The sequence below is a fragment of the Callorhinus ursinus genome, unplaced genomic scaffold (genome assembly GCF_003265705.2).
Source record: "Callorhinus ursinus isolate GAN/ISIS: 27379988/994484 unplaced genomic scaffold, GSC_fseal_2.0 scaffold10, whole genome shotgun sequence".
NCBI classification, from domain to species: domain Eukaryota; kingdom Metazoa; phylum Chordata; class Mammalia; order Carnivora; family Otariidae; genus Callorhinus; species Callorhinus ursinus.
Genome location: NW_027397072.1, coordinates 27505503 through 27527212, shown reverse-complemented (window position 1 = coordinate 27527212; position 21710 = coordinate 27505503). Strand labels below are relative to the sequence as shown.

The 21710-nt window shown below is 38.5% G+C and overlaps 1 protein-coding gene across 12 annotated transcripts in view; it reads right to left on the bottom strand.

Annotated features, from left to right (window-relative positions):
* Nucleotides 1-21710, bottom strand: part of LTBP1 (latent transforming growth factor beta binding protein 1) — a 387020-nt gene that overhangs the window by 47457 nt on the left and 317853 nt on the right. For 6 of the 12 annotated variants that reach the window (XM_073897251.1, XM_073897249.1, XM_025868027.2 and 3 more), the window contains one exon: nucleotides 18-143. The exons of the other annotated variants lie outside the window; for them this stretch is intronic. In XM_073897251.1, coding sequence (XP_073753352.1) covers nucleotides 18-143 — 126 coding nt within the window. The remainder of the gene's footprint in view (nucleotides 1-17; nucleotides 144-21710) is intronic. 12 annotated transcript variants of the gene reach the window in all.

Below are 21710 nucleotides of genomic sequence, written 5' to 3'. Positions count from 1 at the left end.
GAAATCTAAACACTCACCCACACACCCTTGCCCATCCTGTGGGGCCTGGAAGCCCTGATAACAGAGGCAGCGGAAGGAGCCAGCCGTATTGTCACAAAACCCGTGACTGTCACAAACAGTGTTGTTTACACATTCATCAACATCTGCAAAAAAGACATTTAACATCAGACACAAAACACAGACTGACACACACCAGATATTAATGGATAGACAGAGGCGCTCGACACACCTCGATTAGCATGAGATGATCATGTTTACACAGAATGAACTTCTAAAACATTTTACACATCAATAAAATGTTTTCATGAAAATGTCTTCATAGACAAACACTGGGCTCTGCGAGAAAACATTTACTTTCCTCAGGAAATGTTTTCGAACAGAAAGAGCTGCTATAATCGCCATGGTCAGTGTTTTCTGCCTGCTTCCAACCCTTTATTTCCAAGGAGAGTATATTCTCCTACCGGGGAAACCCGTGGAAGTATTGTCACCTTCCTGGGTTGCGGTCAATGCCCACAGTTCTTTCTGCAGAAGTGGCTCACTCAACCCTACAGATAACCTTGGGCAAATCTCAACAGCATTCCCAGGGAGGGAGGAGAGGGAGACAGAGGATCTGATGAGTTCAGCAACATAGCCAGGAAACCTGACTTATTCACAAGAGAAGACTTCCTGTCACCAAGTTAAAGCCACTCAAGGTCCTAAATGTCAATGCTGCTCCCACTGGTTAGCCAGTGGCCCACTGGCAAATTCATTGTGTTCTCTATAAACTTGATGATAGTGTTCCTATGCCTTTTTTCCCCAATAAAAATGTTCTCATAAAAGTGATGTCTTGATTAGGAAGTTATAAACAGACTTTTAGATACACTTCTTTATCCTTACGGTAACTAACTGACTTCGCCTTTTTCCTTCCCCTTCCCCTTTTCCTGGTTTACTTCCACACCGCACACTCCCATCTGTCAGGTTCTGTCCTCTCTGCCTCTGGATTACACGCTCCCCAAATTCAGGCTTTTGGAGAAACAAGAAAATGCAATTACTGCATCCAAACACATGGGAAGATAACAAATGATTTAAAAAAAATGGTAAGCTGGGCGCCTGGGTGGCTCAGCCGGTTAAGCGTCTGCCTTCGGCTCAGGTCATGGTCCCAGGGTCCTGGGATCGAGCCCCGCATCGGGCTCCCTGCTCGGCGGGGAGCCCGCTTCTCCCTCTCCCTCGGCTCCCCCTCCCACTCGTGCTCTCTCTCTCTCGCTCTCTCTCTAATAAACAAACAAAATCTTTAAAAAAAATTTTTTTAAATGGTAAGTAGCCCTTGACAGAATTTAGTTTGGAGGAGTTAATAAAACTGAACTTTCCTCTTCCTCGATTTTTTAAAAGTTTTATTTATTTAAGTAATCCCTACACCCAACGTGGGGCTCAAACTCACAGCCCCAAGGATCAAGAGTCACACGCTCTTGAGCCAGCCAGGTGGCCCTGCTCTTTCTAAAGTTCTTAATGTCGAGTCAGGAAACTTTCCAGAAGAAAAAGAAGAAGATGAACGCAATATGATTTGGTAGCCATCTCACTTCCCTTCCTAATTTTTCAACATAATCGAGAGTAAGTTCAGAGACTATCTCACCTCTGAATTGTAAACTCTGAGTGACTACCCACTTTTCTTACTTTTCTCCACTCAAACAAGACTGTCCCTTCTCCTTTCAAGGCCAGGCTCTTTCCCTACCACTCTCTCCTCCCTCGAGTCCTACCTGTTCATCCTTCTCTAGCATCCTCAGCTACTCTTCCCTCCGCTGACTTCAAACATGTTAAAATCTCTTGGAAAAGCATTCACTTCACTATGATGTCACCTACTGTGCTTTTTCATTCATTCTACTGTTGCGAAATGTCTCAGAAAAACTATCTACGTGCACTGCCTTTGTTCCTCATGTACCTCATCAGCAAAAAAAAAAAAAAAAAAAAAATACTAGTAACCATACTATACTAGTAACATTGGTATATTCCTAAAATTACTGTGAGGACTCAACAAAGTACATGGATAAAGTGCTTAGAACATTACCTGGCATGTGACGTAGGAAGCATACAATACGGGCCAACCATTAGTATTACTATTATTCCTCCCCCTGTTCCTTCTTGACCTACAAACTCACTTTCTCACTCTTTATTCCATGAAGCTCCTCTGAGAAAGGCCACCAACGGCTGACCTGTCCGTAAATTTGATGATCATTTTCCAGTCAGCCACCATCCATCATCCTTGACCCCCAAGGCTGGCCAGCTCCCTCCTTGAACTCTCTCTTTCCATATCCCAGGACAGAGTATTATTCTTGTTCGACTTTTAAACACGTTGGCCAGCCCTCATCCTTCCGCAGCCTGAAGATGGGGTCTGCCAGGGCTCGGGCCTCGCCCTGGGACCTGCTGCTTCCTCAGTGCTACCCCATCCCACCCTTTCCAGACAAGCTGGACTTCAATTACCACGGTCCTCAGAATGAATCCCAAAGCTTCATCTTCAGCCGGGATCCTTCTTATTCTTATTCGTTTCCATTTCATCTTCTGCTCTAATCTCGAACTTATCAAGCCTGAAACCAAATCCACTGTATTCTTCCTAAACCACACTTCCTGAGCTTACTGACAAATCTCTGGTATTTTTGTCCTTTTTTTGCCTCTTACCTCAACTTGAACCAAAAACTCAATGACATTGTTTCACATCTAAAAAACTGACTCTCCCCTGCAACATCGAACACAAAGATGACGTGCAGTAAATCTGTTCTGATGGTTTCCAATGTCAGCACAACGCTACAATTTACTTACTGATCACAACCGTGAGAGCCGTAACTACAGAGTATCATCAAATCACTTAAGGCAGGCCACTACTAATTTTAGACTTCCGGAAATGGGTATTTGTCTAAGAGATTATTCACTGAGCCACAAGATTTAAGGGCTGGAAAGAAACTCAGAAATGCTTCAAATTACCAACTATATACTGATGATACCCCAGTCTTTCTCGAAGGTTGCCCTCTGGCCTTTAAAACCATTTATCTGATATTATGGGACATGTTCATGATAAATGAACTTAACTATGATCCCCCTCCTCACCTCACCTCCGTCTCTCCTTTTTCTCTCATCAGAGACTCCAACCAGTCACCCTAGCTAGAAATCTTGGGGGCATGCTCCCCTCTCTCTCTGCCCTGTCCCTCCTCTATCATTCCCTCTTATCTGTCTTCCCCAAACTCCTCACACTCCTTATCTCCAGTCTTGCATCCCTTCCTCTAATCCATTCTCCACCAACAGCAAACCTGTCAGTGACACTCCCTCGTTCAGAATATTCAGTATCTCTTCTTGGCTGGAGGACACCAACCACTCTCTTTGGCAGAGCACAGAGCACCCGTCCTCCTCAGGCTCCTGGCTAAACTTCCAGCCAGAGTTCTTAGCCAACATTTCCTTCCCAATTTATGTCCCAGCCGTCTCAGGATACCAGAGTTTCTCGAAAACCCTATGGTCTTTGATTTCTCACTGACTTGGAACCCTCCACTCCCTCCCTGCACTAGAAAGTCTCCCCATTTATCTGCTTTGCTCAGAAACTCCTCCTGGCCCATCAGCAGTCAGTCCAAGGGACACCTCCCAAGTGTCAGACTTCAGGGTCCATCCTCTCTCCTCCCAGGGCATTTTGTGCCATTGCTGTACCCCACCGGTCCACTGTTTGGGGTGGAGAACCTCCAACTGAATCTTGCCGGCAATTAGCTCCCTACTAAAATGAGAAAGAAAACAAAGAAGGAGGAAGGAAAACCAGTGCCGAAAATCTGGCGGCTTTTAGTCCAGATTCTTACAGTAACATCTCTTGCTTTCCTTTTCGTTAATTCTGTGAAGCCACAGCAGACTATGACTTCGTGTTAATGACCACCAGCTCAGGCACTGAGAAGCTGACCTTAAGGTGAACAAGTCCTGAGACGGTTATGAATTACTGGGCGTTGTGCAGTCTCAGACTTAATGTACCAGTGATTAACACAGAAAGTTTAGATGAGCAATATTTTGGATTTGAACGAATAGGAAAACATAACATGGAATGCCTGCTGGAGACTAGCTCTTCAACAACTCATATTTTATGAAAATGATACACTGTAACTCTCAGCAGTTTCATGTTTTCAACAATGAGGTAAGGTAATAGCTGAACAAAAGGACAACATTCCTTTTACTTCTCTAATGACCTGTATAAAACAACATTATTTCATTAGAACGGTCTTTGATGATGTGAGTGCTGAGATATTTTTCCATTGTTAGTCCTGTCTATAAAGTTCTAAGACCTGCTATAATTAAGATCAACTCTATCAAAATAAAGCTAAATGCAAGAACATTTATTATTATGTGAGAATAAAAGCCCTACCAAGATGCAAGCTTCATTAAATGGACAAGTGAATGCCATCTTGTTTTATTGAAGCTGATTTTTGAATATGAAACGGCATTCTGAATGATGCTAATATGACAGGTTTTCTCTTTGCTTAATTAAGGGGTCATTCTATTAAATTTCTAAAACCAATTTTGCTTAGGCATCTGGAAGGGCCATGCATGATATTATCACCAGTCATAGTATCTCCTAGATGAGTGACGAAAAAATGACTTTCCAGAAATCTTTCCGTTGGCAACCCAGATGAATTAGTTATGCTCCTTAAGGTTGCTGATTTCTCATGCAAGTTCTTGCTATTAACATTTGATAGAGCAAGGCAGATATAAATATTATGGATATAGATATGAATTCAAGGAAGAATTACACAGACCAAGGATAGTGGATCACTGATATGAATTCTCTAATAACAAGGTTAATATAACCATCAGAAAGAGAAATAGAGCATCATTCTGGATAACTGGAACTACCTACCAGTGGCTCATTTTTAAAGTAGCAAGCTGTCAATGACTACACAGGCCCACATTTTGAAGGTCTTAACTTTTGACCCATCTGGTAGATCTATTTCCTTGCCCAACTGCTTTTTACCTGGTACATTTTCTCCACAGACCAAAGCTTTTCAAAACCTACCAATTATTATCAGGGATTTTACATATAAGAGCAGAACTCCAATCACATTTCTCAAATTCTCAAATAAAGGCATAAGCCAGATACTTGGTGTCACCTTCTCCCTTAGGTAAAGTGAACTATGAAATAAGGTGAAAGTATGGAAAAGAGGCATGATCTTCTAAAAGGGATTGGGGTTCTGGGATAAGGCTTATTTACTCACCAGAAAATTACAACTATGTTCAAAGACCTCAAGAATGAAATTCCTAATAAAACCCCAATGATTCTATTAGGTTTTCTGTACTATATACCACAAAGTATGGGCATGGGGAGAAAGGAGTATTTGTATGTACTTTGTCAATGAAATGATTTGGTTTTCTTCCTCTCGGCTACACCCCTCAGCTTCTTGTTCTGAACTAAGAAAAAAGCGCTTCTTTTTCTTTCTTAACATGTCCTATCTTTGTGTGGTTGATTTTCTTTTTCCTTATTCTGAGTAGGACAAACCACCTGTTGGAAGCAAAAGCTCTCTAATGAGCCTCGTGCTGCTGCCAGAACCCTCTAGAAAGGTGGATGACAGAAACTGAGTCCCATTTTTGGTAGTGGATCACTCACATGAAAATCTCCACAGCTGCATGGTTGAGCATGTCATCAAAACATTTTTATACGGATGATAGGGTTCATCTCAACTTAAAGGGACTTTGAAGACTATCCAGTTCAACCCCTTCATTTTAAGAACCAGAAAGCTGAGGCCGAGAGAAGCAAAGCAACTTGCCTCAAGGTTACCCAATCAGAGCTGGCAAAGGAACAGAGCCCGTGAAGGAGAAACCTTCTGAATCTAAGTTTGTGGCTCTACCCTTCCCAACCTCTTGCCTCCCACCACAGTAATGGTTATAAAAGGCCAGTGCAAGAGGATGAGAAACACATGTCTGTGTGTCCAACGAGCATACTGGTGTGTTTTCCTTACAAAGATGTAAGTCAGGACACTCACTTTTCAACTTATCTCCTACTGACTTACAGTTTAATCAAGTACCCACCTCTTACGCTTACACAAGGCCTGAACATCAAGTAGTATCAGACTTGAAACCTAAATACCCAAGGTACTGTATGTCCTGAAGAGACTACATTTCTGGGAGACCCTTGCAAGAAAGGCCCATCAAGCACCAAGGGTGGGGTTGCAGTCACGGAAAATCCCAGGGCCATGTCTAGCAGGGGTGCTCTCTGAATTTCTTCATAAAAAGGAATGACCCACTATTTCAGCCCAGGGCTTCCTGACCGACTGCAATTGGTTAAATATTTGGTGCCAGAATCTTTGGAAAATAAAGCCAAAAAAGTGTGTGTGGGGGGTGGAGAGGCTTACACTGGAAGCGATGTAGGGTTCCTGCTTCAGGGGAAATGCAGCCCTCATACTTCTTATTGAAAGGAACGGAAGCTGACCAAGAGACAGTAAATCCCAGCCAAGAAGTGGGATTGAACAATGTTAAACCAGCTGCATAGCTGCCCAAAGGAATTTTAAAATGGCATGGCGGCTGGCCCAAAACAGATTAAGGTCTCTCTCACAGCACAGGAGAGAAGCCAGCATTAAACGGAAGAGGAGTACGAGGCCTAAAGAAAAAAAATAAAATTTAGCCAATAGGAAATTAAAAACTGGATTTGGAGATGGTCCAGACGATACAATAGGATATGGAAAGAGCCCTTAAAAGAAAAAGGTCCACTGAGGCCTGGCAACATCAACAAGGCTGAAGAATATGGGCCTTGTGTGTTATGGAAAATAGCTTTGTTCTGAGAAATGGGGATGAGCCAGAAAACAGCAAAACTATGTTCTCGTGTGGAGTTTGACTGCCATGCCGATACATGACAAAGAAGAGGGGGGAACCTGGGGACACAGGTAGTCACAAGTATGTTCTGAAAGCTAGTAGCCTAAAATAAGCAGCAAGAAATGACAGAGGTAGCAAATTATACTTCAAATCCAACTTTCTGGACATAAATTCTAGAAAACAAGACTAGCCAATGAGAGATCATTTTCTTCTTAGTTTTGAAACCCACTACTTCAAAAAAGATTTACTTAAATGATTCTTTAAAAATTACCCAGAGCTTGCTCCCATTTGATTTCTGGAAACAGCTAGAAGTTCCAGAGAAAGTAAACCAAAATTTTGCCCTGATTTTAATCAATCATTTTGTGAACAACATATATTCACCATCCATAGTTAAAGACATCCTAATGAAAACCACTCTAAAAACACAAACATCACATCCCAGTCCAAAAGCATGGGACTCATTCTTGATTACCTCCCCACAATCCAATCATCGTACTCCTCTGATTTTCTCTCTTGGTTCTATCTCCATGCATGCTCTCCCCTCCTGTCAGCCTTATCGAGGGCTTCAGCATCTCTAACCTGAATTCTCACAGTGGCATCCTAATGGGTTCTGTGCTTTCAGCCACTCCAAATCCATCCTCCATAATGAGAGAATGATTAACCTACTGAAACAGTCCAATCAAACAATGCTCTGCTTAGACCTCTTCGGGTTTTCTCCATGGATAATAGTAGAAGGCCACTGACACCTATCTTCTGGAGCTCATCCACAGTTGGCTTCTCAAGATCTGTGCTTTTCTAACTGACCCCGCTGCCCCTGCATCTTCTACTTCCCTCTCTCTTTCTCTATTGGGTCATTCTATCAGGATCAAAAATTTCCAGCTATCATCTTAAAAGTAACCAAGAGCCTCCTTGCACATAAGCCCTTTAGCTACAACCGTATTTTTCAGTCTAAATTCTAACAGCTAAAGTTCTGGACCTTTCTACACACGTTGTATCCACACCATCAGTTTTCATATGTTCTTGGGTAGCTCTCATATATACTAATCCACTGGAATGGCTGTTGCTAAGGTCACCATTTTGTAAAATTCAAAGGACTCTTCTTGACTGGCATCTTCACAGATTGCTCAGTGGTATTTAATATAGTTGACCACTCTTCTTTTTAAGTACCCTCTACCTTTGGATTTTATGTTCTTATATGCTCCTGGGTTTCCTCTTAATCCCGTAGCCACACCCACACAATCTTTAACTTTACTCCTAAACCCTTGATGTTTCCTGGGAGGCTTTCCATATTCTGCCCCTGACTCTCCAGCCCATGAGTCACTGTGCCACCTTCCCTCTAAGCACCAAACACAGGTCTTTTTCATTTTCACTTTCCTGAATGCATCTACTACTTCCCTGCCTCAGAGCCTCTGCCGTCACTACACCTCCACCTGGGAATGCTCTACCCTGCCTGCCATCCCCAGCCCACTCTTCCAGCAGCTAACTCACTCTTTAGAGCTCAGCTATTTGTATATTTACTGCTTGCCCTGTGCACATGCAGATCCTCGAAGGCAGAGACCATACCTGTTTTGCTCATCACCACGTGCCCACAGTTTGGAACCAAGTCTGGCGTATAACAGGTGTGCAATGGCAACACTCAGCATATTACTTGTTTAATACAAAAGCCAGCAAAGCTTCCACAATCCAGCCTTGGCCTACCTCTCTAGCTATATCTTATGTATCACTTTTTCCCCTTTTACGTATTCAACTGAAACTAATTTATTTAGTGTTCCTGAATTTTTCCAATATTTCATGTCTGCAAATCTTTGCTTATGGCATCTATTCCAAGCCTCCAAGCCTGTCAAGGCTCAGCTGGAGCCTCCTGGAAGCTTTTCTGACCCAACCTTGTGTTGAAAAATGTGTCTAATCACACAGCATCTTTCTCCCCTCACTAGACACTTATGAAGACCCTAAAAAGATGGTGCATCATATTATACCACCAAAACCCAAGGCTGAGCACTCACAGCCATAGCCTGGGACAAAGAGCCACTGAAGCAGTGGCGCTGGGCTGGAAGAACAGCTGGGGACACAGCCGTGTTCCACCTGATCAAAAGCAACAGTACATTAAAGCTGCACTGGAGTTTAAGAAGCTGAATTTATAATGCAGAAACTTGTATCTGAAACTTTCAAAGGCAAACTTGAAAAGCTCTTCTAAGATGAAGATAAAAGAACAAACTGAATGGCAAGATACATTTTTGTATCCCAGAGTATGAAAGAGTTAAATACAAAAACAACACCACAAAGATAAAATACGCTAAGAAATAAAAGTATACAATTGATCACAACAGAATACAGAAAATGGCAAAGTAAAAAGCTAGGGCAGAAATAACAGCATCATAAAATTAAAAGGCAAATTAAAGAATGGGGTAAATATCTATAAAATATTGATAAATCATTATTATCCCTAATACATATAAATTGGTCAGAAAAACACAAACTCCGCCTCATACAGGCAAAACAGTATTTCACAGAAGACATAAATATAAAAGAAGTTAAGCTAACTGGTAGTAAAGGCACATTAAAAGGAGATATTATTTTCTCCTTATCAAATCAACAGAAAAATAACAACATTAGCTTCTTGAGAGTGTCAAGAGCTAGGTCTCACGGGGTGGTAAGGGAAGCAGAAACCAGCAGAACATTTCTGGAAAGCAAGGTGGTCCCAGGTGTTGTTAAGACCTGTAAGGTTGCCAGTGTCCTTTGATTTTTTTTTTTTTAAGATTTTATTTATTTATTTGACAGAGAGAGAGAGAGAGACAGCAAAAGAGGGAACACAAGCAGGGGGATGGGAGAGGGAGAGGCAGGCTTCCCGCGGAGCAGGGAGCCCGATGCGGGGCTCGATCCCAGGACCCCGCGATCATGACCTGAACTGAAGGCAGACACTTAACGAATGAGCCACCCAGGCACCCCCAGTGTCCTTGGATCTTGTATTAAGTATCCTCCAATCTAGTCTAGGAACGTGATCACTGATGAAGATAAACGTGTATATACAAGTGTATTCATAGTGCACTAAATGGCAACGACTACAAAGGAAACAGTCTTTATCTCCATAGTTCAGAAGATACTTTTACAAATATATGGTACAATAATGCTATGGAATTACGTAGTCATCAAAAATTTATTTTTAAAGATCAACAAAATACAAAAAATATAATGTAAAATGAAAGAGTTAAGACAAAAAGTATAAGATCTTATTTTAACAAATAAGTGAAAACTCTAAAAAAAGAAAGAGGCCAAACACTAACTGGCTGGTAGATAAATGATTTTATACTTGTGAGCATTTTCTAAATTTTCTACAATGAGCACATGCTACTCTTAAAATCAGAAAAATTATATATCTGCAAACAATTATTTGAAGATACTGAAAGGAGAAAATTCTTTGACTTGAGTGTATACGCAAGGATAGATGGCACTGTAACCAGAAAAAGCAAATGAGTAAAATAAAACCATATAAACAAAAGTAGAATAATCATACATATTCTAAGAAGAATTTAAGAACTGAAAACATTTAAAAGTCTTTCAATTCAACTGACAAAAAAAGCAGAGAATGTCTTTTTAAAAAATGTCTTTATTTTAAAATAAAGTATTTTGCTTGAAATGATAAAAATTACAGGAGGGGCACCTGGGTGGCTCAGTCAGTTAAGTCAGAAGTCAGACACTTCTCAGGGTCCTGGGATCGAGCCCCTCATCAGGGCCCCCCCTCAGCAGGAGTCTGCTTGTCCCTCTCCCTCTGCACCTCCCCCTGCTTGCACTGGCTCTCTCTCAAATAAATAAAATCTTTAAAAAAAATTACATGAGAAAAATTCTATTGTTAATAATAGTACACACATATTTTAAGTTAAAAAACCAAAGCAGTTCTCAATAATTGCAATTACAATTGAAAGCAAGGAAACAAAGTGAAATAAGTTAGTCAGAGAAAGACAAGTATCATATGATCTCACTGATATGAGGAATTTGAGAAACAAGACAGAGGATCATAGGGGAAGGGAGGGAAAAATGAAACAAGACAAACCAGAGAGGGAGACAAACCATAAGAGACTCTTAATCCCAGGAAACAAACTGAGGGTTGCTGGAGTGGTGGGGGGTGGGAGGGATGGGGTGGCTGGGTGATGGACACTGGGGAGGGTATGTGCCATGGTGAGCCTGTGAATTGTGTAAGACTGTTGAATCACAGACCTGTAACCCTGAAACAAATAATATATTATATGTTAATTTAAAGATAATAAGAAAGCAAGCAAACAAAAAATTTTAATACTTTTTAATCTAGCGAAGGTTTTTGCATACAAAGCTGTATTTGTTTAGTTTTAAAAACTCTGTGGAGACCCTGCCCAAAAATACAATCTTCTGAACATTAATTCAGAGATTCTGCTGAATGAAAAGTAAAAACACTTTAGACCTAATCCCTTCCTCTAATACAAATGGTAAATTCCCAGTTATGAATGTTTTCTACTGAAGAATGACTTTTCTATAGTATACAGTTAAGTACTGTATATAATTTTACTTTTTACTATGTGAAAATAAACCTTGGGCCAGTATGTTTCAGACCCTAAACTTATTTTATTTTCCTTTTGTACACTGTTTCATTAAAAATCATAGGGAAACATTCTTCAAAAAATATGTATAAAGAACAGTAGGAAGGGATTGATATAATAATAAATACTCTAAAAGGCAGCCAAAAAAAAAAAGGAAAGGAAAAGAAATGAGACAAATGGAAAATACAGTATAGATTTGAACCCCCTAATAGCAGTAATTATGGTAAATGTATATGAACTAAATTCTCCAATTAAAAGATGAAGATAAAAAACTACTATATTCTGCTTACAAGAAAAAGGCCCTTTCAAAACTAAGAACATGGAGAAGTGGGAAAAGACAAACCATGCAAAATCTAATTGAAAGAGGCATATGCAATTATACTGATAAAAAACAAAGTAGATTTAAAGACTAGATGCATTGATAGAGACAAACTGGGACATTTCAAAGGAATAAAAGGATCGATACACCAGGCAAGACACAGAAACTTCAGCATTTAATTCCATGGTCAACAACATATAAAACAAAACCCAGGAAACTAAAATTAGAAACAGATAAATTTCCATAATAATGGGAGATTGTAAAACACCCCTTCAGTAAATTATGTAATAAGCAGACAAAAACAGAGTAGGAATATACATGATTTAAAGAACTTACAAACCGGGCCCTAATTAACATATATAGATCCAACTGCAAAATACATGTTGTCTTCAAGTACACAAGGAATATTTACCAAAATTGCCCATATTTTGCACCACAACAAATTCCAAGGACTGAAATCATTGAAATTATGTTCTCTGGCTATTGAGCTATAGATAACAAAAATAAAAATTCTCCAAATGTCTGGATATTAAGCAAAACACCTCTAAATAATTCACTGGTTGAAGAAAAAAATGACAATGCATTATACTTTTATCTGAATAGCAAAAAACATATCAAAACTTGTGGCTGCAGATAAAGCCATTCTTAGAAAGAAATATATAGCCATAAATACATATTAGAAAAGAACATATATATTATAGAAAAGAAGGTTGAAAACCCAATGATCTAAGGATCTACATCAAGAAGGTATAAAGACAAATGAAGCCCGAAGAATATAAAAGCAGAAATTAACATAATAGAAAACAAAGAGAAAAATCAACAAAAGTTGTTTCTTTGCAAAGAATAACACCTGTGAAAGCCTGATTAAGAACAAAACAAAGAAAGCACAAATTACTAAATAAAAAATGAAAGGCATCACTAACACATTCTATAGACACTAAGGAGAGATAAGAAAAAGTATTATCAACAACTTGGTGCCAATGAATTGGAAATTTACCTAAAATTTTACCTAACATGGATAAGTTCCTTGAAAAACAGTGTTACCAAAACTGTCATGAAAAGTCCAAGAACTGAGACCATTACTTTATCCTTTAAAGAAATCTTAACTGCAATTTTAAAACTTTCATAACACCCTCCCGCACACACACACACACACAAAACAACATCAAAAACTTCCAGGCCCAAATGACTTTACTTGTGAATTCTTCAAGGAATCCAAGAAAGAACTAACATTAATCTTTTTTTTTTTTTACGTTTTTATTTATTTATACGAGAGATAGAGTGAACAAGAGAGAGAGAGCCCACAAGCAGGGGCAGAGGGAGAGGGAGAAGCAGGCTCCCCGCTGAGCAGAGAGCCTGACGTGGGACTCAATCCAGGACCCTGGGACCACGATCCAAGCCGAAGGCAGACGTCCAACTGAATGAGCCACCCCAGCACCCCTAACACAAATCTTACATATACTTTTCCAAAAAAAACCCAGAGGGGGCACTTTCAAATTCAGTTTATGAAACCAGAACAACCTTGAGTCTACAACTTCACAGAAGGTTAATCTCTCTCATGAACACAGATGCACATATTCTCAACAAAATGTTAGCAATTGGACTCCAGGGATATACTGTATAGGAAGGATACTATAGCATGACTGTTAGGTTTATCCTAAGAATGCAAAGGAGGGACATTCTGGGTGGCTCGGTCAGTTAAGTGTCTGCCTTCGGCTCAGGTCATGATCCCAGGGTTCTGGGATCGAGTCCCACATTGGGCTCCTTGCTCAGCAGGGAGTCTGCTTCTCCTTCTGCCTGTCGTTCCCCTGCTTGTATGCTCTCTCTCTCTCTCAAATAAATAAAGTCTTAAAAAAAAAAAAAGAATGCAAAGGTTTTCACTAAAAAAACAAATCAATATGGTTTAAATGTGTATGTGATGGTAGGCAGTGGAGCTACGACCTTTGACCATGATTTAGAATGGCATGTGAAACCTAGCACAACAAGATAGATGTCACCTGGGGTCACTGTGGACCTGAATTCTCAACCCTGAATTACTTATGCTTGAACTGCTACACAGAGAGAAATAAACTTTTATCTTGTTTAAAACAAACGCAGGAAAAAAAAAAAAAACCAGTCCATGTAATTTACCACATGAACAGAATAAAGGAGAAAATACAATTTAAAAAATAATACCATTATTTCAATAGATGCAGGAAAAGCATCTGTAATAATTAAAAACAATTCATAATAGAGTCTCATCAATCCACAAACAGAAGGGAATTCCCTTATCTGAAGAGTACATACTAAAAATGTCTATGGCAAACATCAAAGTTTAAGAAATATTCAATGCTTTTTCTGCTGAGATCAGGAATGAGACAAGTAAGCTAGCTACCACCATTTCTACTGGAGAACAGGTCCTAGATAGTGTAATAAGAAAAGGTATAATTATTGAAAGAAAATAAACCTAGCACTACATTATTTGTAGACAACATAACTGTTATGTTCAAGATCTAAAAGAATCTGCAGATGAACTAACAGAAATAACAAGTAAATTTAGCAAGCTCATAGGTACAAGGTCAATGCACAAAAATCAAATTGTTATAAGGGCAGAATACATTTTATTTTTTTTTAACAATTAGTATTTGCCCATTTTTATTTTTTTATTATGTTCAGTTAGCCACTGTATAGTACATAATTAGTTTTTGATGCAGTGTTCAATGATTCCATTAGTTAAGTATACCTTTTAAATACCCTTCACAACAATATAAAAATACTGAACACTTACTTAGGAATGACTCTAAAAAATTCTGTCCAAGACTACACAAAAAACTATAACAAAACACCAAAACAAATGAAAGAAAACCTAAATAGAGGGATGTGTCATATATATATGTATTGGAAGACTCAATACTGTAAAATATTAAATCTCCCCAAATTGATCTACTGACTGAATGCAATTCCAATCAAAATCCCAGGATAATTTTTTTCTGATATAAATTGATAAGTTGATTATAAAACTTATATAGAAATGCAAAGGGCCATGAATAACGCTGACAATCTCAATTAAGAACAAAGCTGCACAATTTAGAATTTACAGCACATACATTAATGTTTATATAAAGTTACTATAGTTAAGACAACATGCTATTAATGCAAGGAAAAACAACCCATGGATGGAATGAAGAAGAGAAAGACTCATATATTTACACATGGTTCATGACAAAGTTACCAGTGCAAATCGGTGGAAAAAGCGTATTCTTCCCAAAAAAGGGCGATGATCCAATTGGAATCCATTTAGGAAAAAAGTAAATCTTGACCTCTATTTCACACCATACACGCAAAACAATTTCAGCGCTACTACAGATTCCAAATGTAAAATATAAAACAATAACGCTTTTAGAAGACAATATAAAAGTATACATAGGGGCGCGTAGGTGGCTCAGTCGGTTAAGCATCTGCCTTCGGCTCAGGTCATGATCCCAGGGTCCTGGGATTGAGCCCCATGGTGGGCTACAGTCTGTTTCTCTGACTCTGCCTCTCTCCCTGGCCTTTGCTCTCTCTCTTAAATAAATAAATAAAATCTTTAAAAAATAAAAAGTGTATCATAATGACTTTAGGGTTTGCAAAGACCACAGACACAGAAAGTACAGATCTCAAATGAAATAATTAAAACATTGGCCTTCATTAAAATTAAGAACTTGGCTTCATTTCAACTTACCGTTAAGATAGCTGTATTGAGCACCTCATTTTGAAGAGATCTGTTATGCAGAATTAGATAACTAAAATGATACCCAAAAAGCTAATAAGGGTATGAAAAGTTGTTGAACATCAACAACCCTCACAAAGGAAATGCAAATTGACAGACACCATGACAGGGAGATCCCTTACTAAGGCAAGGCAAACCTTGAAAAGAAATGACAATACCAATGGTTAGCAAGGACGTGGAACTGAAAGGCTCAGAAGTAGCTCTTGGCTGTGTAAACTGGGACTCTGAAAACCGGCTGTATATATGAAACCGAGACATTCATGTATTTTAGGACCTAGAGATTACACTTCTGAGTAATATTCAACAAGAAATTAGTGATTATTTCCACTAAAAGTATGTTCAAGAATATTCATGAAAGCTTTATTCTCAAGAGTCCCAGACTTTAAGTAACCCAAATGCCCATCAACAGTAGCATGGATACATAATCGTAGTATATTTATACAGTGAAATGCCATACAGCAATGAAGATGAAGCGCTGCTAGAGGACGTAGCTGAAGCCTGCAAACATAATGTTATACGAAAGAAGTCAGGCACGTATCAGTGCCTCCTGTATGATTCCATCAATAAGATGTTCAAAAAGATAAAACAAAGCCATAACAAAGACAAAATAGTGCTCTGTGTGGGTAATGGAGAGGGGGGTGGGTTAAAAATTAGGAAGAAGCTTGAGGGAGGGTTCAGGGGCTCATTACCAAGTGTGCTCACTCTGTAAAAATTCGTCAAACTGTACCCTTATGATTCATGCACTTTTCTCTCATGTATTTTAAGCAATTACAGAGTTTACTTAAAAAGAAAAGCCAATCCACACTGCTCTATTTCCTGGTTAAAGACCATCTTAACCATTTCAAAAAGTTCATTTTCTTTCTCCCTCTTTCTCATTGGTAAGAGGTATATATTAGACTAAAATATTAAGGGACTCTGAATAGTAATCCTGATCACCACTCCCTGTCTGTCCATAATAAGCCAATCAAATACTGTGAAATTTAATCTCTTCCAAGTACAAAATAAAGTCAAGCTATTTTTTTTTAATAGGAACACAAGTGGAAATAAGAGAGCATATGTGACACAATAGCCTTCCTTAAAAATGTAACTACATTTTTATGTGACCCACTGCAAGTCAAGGGAATTAATTATGTGATTCTCTGTCCCAAATATGCTACAATATTTTTGTCTTGTAGAGGTGAGAATTATTATGGAGTGAATTTTTAAAATAATTTACTTAAGATTATAACAGCATTGCTCTGTATTCAGAACAGACTAGAATTCTAATATTCTAGGATATCTAACTTAGGAATTATGACTATTTAAACATGGGAGACACATTTAATGTTCGAAGGAGAGGTCATTTTTGATTGTTAAGCATTAATGATGAGACACTAGATCTGAACCAGAGCCCTTGTCAGCTCTGCTCCGTCCCAAGAGCCCACCTGACCCCCTACAAGTGGGTCCCAGTTACCATCTCTTTCCCCACTCCACATGGTCCTTGCATAAGTTTAAAGATAAACACAGCTAGTAAAACATCCTTTTACATGAGGGTAAAATGTAAAATTAGTAAGTTTTTAAATTTTGTGATTTTGTTTGAACACCCAAGAGTCCTAAGAATTTTTCAAGTATTTAAATTATGTCCTTGACTCTCACTTGCATTAAGTTTTTGACTACAATGCAGTGGGACGAAGGTACAGATTATCTCTTCATTATCCAAAATGAGGTCAAGAATGAAAATCCTCAAGAACAAAATCATTTTAGATTCACTGGTTTTAAAAAATCCAAGAAGAGTATTTCAGCTTTTACATTTCAAATTGTATTAAGAAGTTGATGCAGTGAAAGACCAAGAAAATGGGGGCAATGCTCTGTGTCTCTGGTTTCCTCATGGAGGGAGCTCACAAGGCTCTGCTTCCGCCGCTGGAGAGGGCATGTGTCAGGAGACAGGTTCAAGAGCCTGCAGTGTGCCCCGGGCGCCTATCTGCCCTCTCAGAGAACCAGGGCACAGGGTGGGGCGGAGGTGCTGCGTGGGGATGCCATTGTGTGTGCCAGATGTTTGTGCAATTACAATAAAAAATCCCAATATTATCGGTTAAAATCCAAAACTAAGTATCTGTGACACTTACGGGAAAAATTTTGAACCAAGTTGAAAAGCAGGGTATTTTCAATGTGACATAAAACACTTTTTCTTTGGACAAAAGCTAAGCCTGTATACACAAAGCATTTATGCTTCTTTTGAGAAAAAGAGGATCACAGAGTATTTCTGAATTCAAAATGCCATTTGTCCCCATTATGGACTGACAGAATTTTATATAAAAACTGGAAAAGTTCAATTAGAAGGATTTAAATCTGCTACAGAAAAGAAACATTCCTAAAAATGTGAAGGGAAGAAATGAGAAGCTTTAAAACAAAAACAAAAACAAAAACAAAAACCAAAAAAACACTTCTCTGCTCCTGAAGGTAAAGAATCATCCTAATTTACTGTTATATAATGGACTATCACAAAAAGCAAAGAATTTGAATAAATTCTCTATGGGGAAGAAATTCCATTCCATTCAGAAAAATTTCCTTAGATACTTACAGAAAAGAGGCTGGGCTTCAATTGCATATTTCTAACACAATTACTTGCAAAAGATAATGTGTGAAATATATTTAGTGTTTTTTTTTACACACTATAAAATTTTTGAAATGCACTATTTTCTCTGAATATATTTATTTATAACCACTGGATTATCTTTGCATTAATTTAATAACTGTACATTTTTACAACCAAGATTTTCCAAAAAATAAACATCTTCTTCTAACTTTAGAGTCACACCGTACATTTTCTCTTTCCATATAGTCTTTCTTAACACCAAGAGGTACTGCCGGTGAGGGCTGGGAGAAAGCCCTAAGCACAGGCCAAACACATCAAACTCCAGATTCATCTTTTTGACACTTAGGCCCCAAAAGCAACATAGGACCGGCCAAAAAAAATTCCCATTTTTTTCACTATTCTAATTTTTCTCTTTCTATATTCAAATAGGAGGCCAAGAAAGTTCAGTTATGAAGCCACAGAAAATAGTGTATCTCTAGAAATAACAACTTCAATGTTTAAATGCAAATAAGCATCAGCATTAGCCATCCGTTTGGTTTATTGGCAATTGATTCACAAAACATTTGAAAACTTGAAACCTTTTAAAACTTGAAACATTTTAAAACTTAGGAGGTGAATAGAACTACAACTCTTAGGGAAAACAAAGGGTGAAGAATTAAAGCACATTAGGTATAAATGGGTTACTATCCTATATTTTATATGACTTATATAATTTATATTAAATAAATTTGGGGTTTAAAAGTAGATAGAATATAATGTAGTACTTCATTTATATCCAGACCTGGTCTTAGAACAGACAATTTAGTTCACAAAGACTTATGTAATCTGACTGTATGTTGTGCATTTTGTAAGCACTGATCACATAAAAACAAATAGGTGTTAAATGCTCCCTCCTTTTAGATGTCCACATATTAAGGAAACAAATGGCAACATAACTAAGGTATCAATGTAAAAAGTGCTAACACACTAAAGAGAACTCACATTCATGGAGCACAACTTATGGGGACAGGCTCCATTCTAAGTTGGTACTTGTCAACACACATCAATATATTTAACTCTTACAATGACTCCATGAGTGCATTATGCTTGTGGGGAACTGAGGTACACGAGCTTTAAGTAACTTCCTCAAGTTTACACAGCTTGGAGGTAGAGTAAGAGTTCAAGCCCACACACTCGGAATCCAGCCTAAATTCTTAACCACTTCTGTACCCAATACAGAATTACACAGGGTGTGCTTTAGAGAATTAAGTCTTCAAAAAATAGAAAAGGCTTCACCAAAGTACACAAAATACACTCAGTTTGGAGTCATCTTATTGTATCTGTTTCCTGGTATGCCAGGATGAGTTACAGACCCCCTCTTTACATTTTCATTCACTCACTTTTTATTGTGCCCTAACTAATTATTCTCAATGCCATACAGCTGTGAACAAGACCGATTGCAAGGCCTCATTAGCCTTAGTGTCCAGGAATGGGGTCTGACGATAAACAACAAGAGAAAGGAGAATAAGGTGGTTAAAAAAGAGGAAAGGGGGGAACAGGAAATATTAGAGGGTGAATGTGAGAAAGGGTGGCTAGAAAGTGTTCCCTGAGAAAGAGACATTTGAACAAAGACCTCTAACAGAGGAGAGGTGACCATCTCTACACTTCTTAGTATAATGAATTTCCTTGTTTTAAGTTGTTCACTGCCGCCAAAAGCATTCCAATTAATACTCACCCTACCCGTAGGTTTGTCATGAAGATTAAATGAGAAAACTGGTACAATGCACTTAGCATAGTGCCTGGCTCACAAGAAGAATTCAACAAATGCTAGCTATTATTATTATTATTGCTCTCATTTTAATAAGGTCATGACATCATATACTATAGGAAGAATCTCCAGTCCACTCATGTTGGGAGTCCAAGACCACCACGGAATAGTCCATCAGCTGGATGCCTAACAAATAACCAATTCTGGAATTGATGTATTAGATATTACAACTGAAGCCTAACGCGTAAAAATACTACTCACAACAATCTTCCATGGCCTATTAAGTACTCTGCTTGTGGAGGACATCAAAAGATTCACCAAAATAGATGCAGGAAGCCTGATGCCCTGGCGGAGCGCTGGGTGGCAGTAGATGGTGGAGGGGGCAGCTCACTCTCTGCAGACTTCACTTTCTGGCAGTTCCATGTCTATTTTTTGGCTTCAAGGAAAGTGTTTACTTCTCTGTCTATGAACAGATGATTTTCCATAGCTCTGGGGTTTTAAAAGGTCAGCAGTGATAAAAGGCTTAGGAAGAGCTCTTGAATTTCTCTGCTACTATTAAGAATTTCTTTATAAAAATGTTGATATACGGAAGACAATCAAGCAATGCATGGAAAATATGTATTCCAGATCCAAAAGCAGCTTATTCCAGCAAAATTTCCTCAGCTCTCTCCCTAATGATTTAAACATCCATTTTCACTCACTTCTGCAGAAGTACATTCACGGAAGGAGTGAGCGTGAAGAACAGTAGCCTTTATAGCAGGAAGCCATTTCCCTTCTTTACCTGGAATGTTGTAGGATCCTTTTCCTTTTTACATGTTGGGGGGGGGGGAAGGATCTTATTGTTAACCTAAGTTCTCTTTCTTTAGAAAAGAAACACTCAGATTGTATTCTCTTACTAGATTTTTCAATTTCTGACTCTAAAGCTTAAAAAAACAAACAAAAAAACAAAAACAAAATAAACACAAAAACTAAAAATAAAAGCAAAAAACCTAAAGCTCTTTGGGCCAAGCAGCCAGATGTAATATATTACATCCTACTTGACTAAATCATTTTAAAAAATATTTTCTCCTTGGTGATAGATATAAAGTTGTATCTCCATGCCACAAAGCCACCAACTGCCTTGGCTCACTGTCAGCAACGGTTTTATACCTTCTTTCTATACTTCTCAGTAGAAAATGTACCTATTATTCTGAAAACAAAACCGTGCTTGCTTCGGATTAGTTTTTATTTCTTCGATTTGGCAAAAGTTGCTTTTACCCGTATTTTCTGGTTCCAATGAACACAAAATTAGCCTCAGAGTTTAAACCTAACTTCTTTAGGCTTTTTAAAAAATTTTTTAGTAATGTCTACACCCAATGTGGGGCTCAAACTCACAACACTGAAATCAAGAGTCACAGGCTCTTCTGAGCCAGCCAGGAGCCCCTCTTTTAGTCTTTCTGATATCACTGTTCTCAGTAAAGTTCAGGAGGTTAGCCATCCTGACCACTTGCCTCTGATTACATTCTCCCTTTCCAATGAGTGAGTTAGCAAGAAGCAGTTTTTAGAAGATACCCTAAAAAGTTATAGGATTAGAATCTCTAGAGCTATTTAACAACAGGGCTGGATTCTTTGAATACGCTGGGATTCAGTGTTCAGGCTACATGTTATAAGAAGTCTTCTTCCAATCTTTTTAGTTGTCAAATTCTGAATCAGCATTAGAATTGTCTTGAAAGTGGGAGCTGAAGCTTCTGATCACAGAGCCTGTCTGAGGTATTATTTTTAAAAAGTAAGAAATAACATCCAGAGGAGGAAAGTACAGGAGAACACAGAATTAAAATTAAGGGTTTTGATTTTTCCTTTATGAAAAACAGGTAATTCTAGAAATGCCTGACTTTTAAAAACAAAGGTTATATTCAAGAGCAGTTTCAAGTTCACGGGAAAATTTCACTGAAAGTTCCCATATTCCCCTCCTGTCT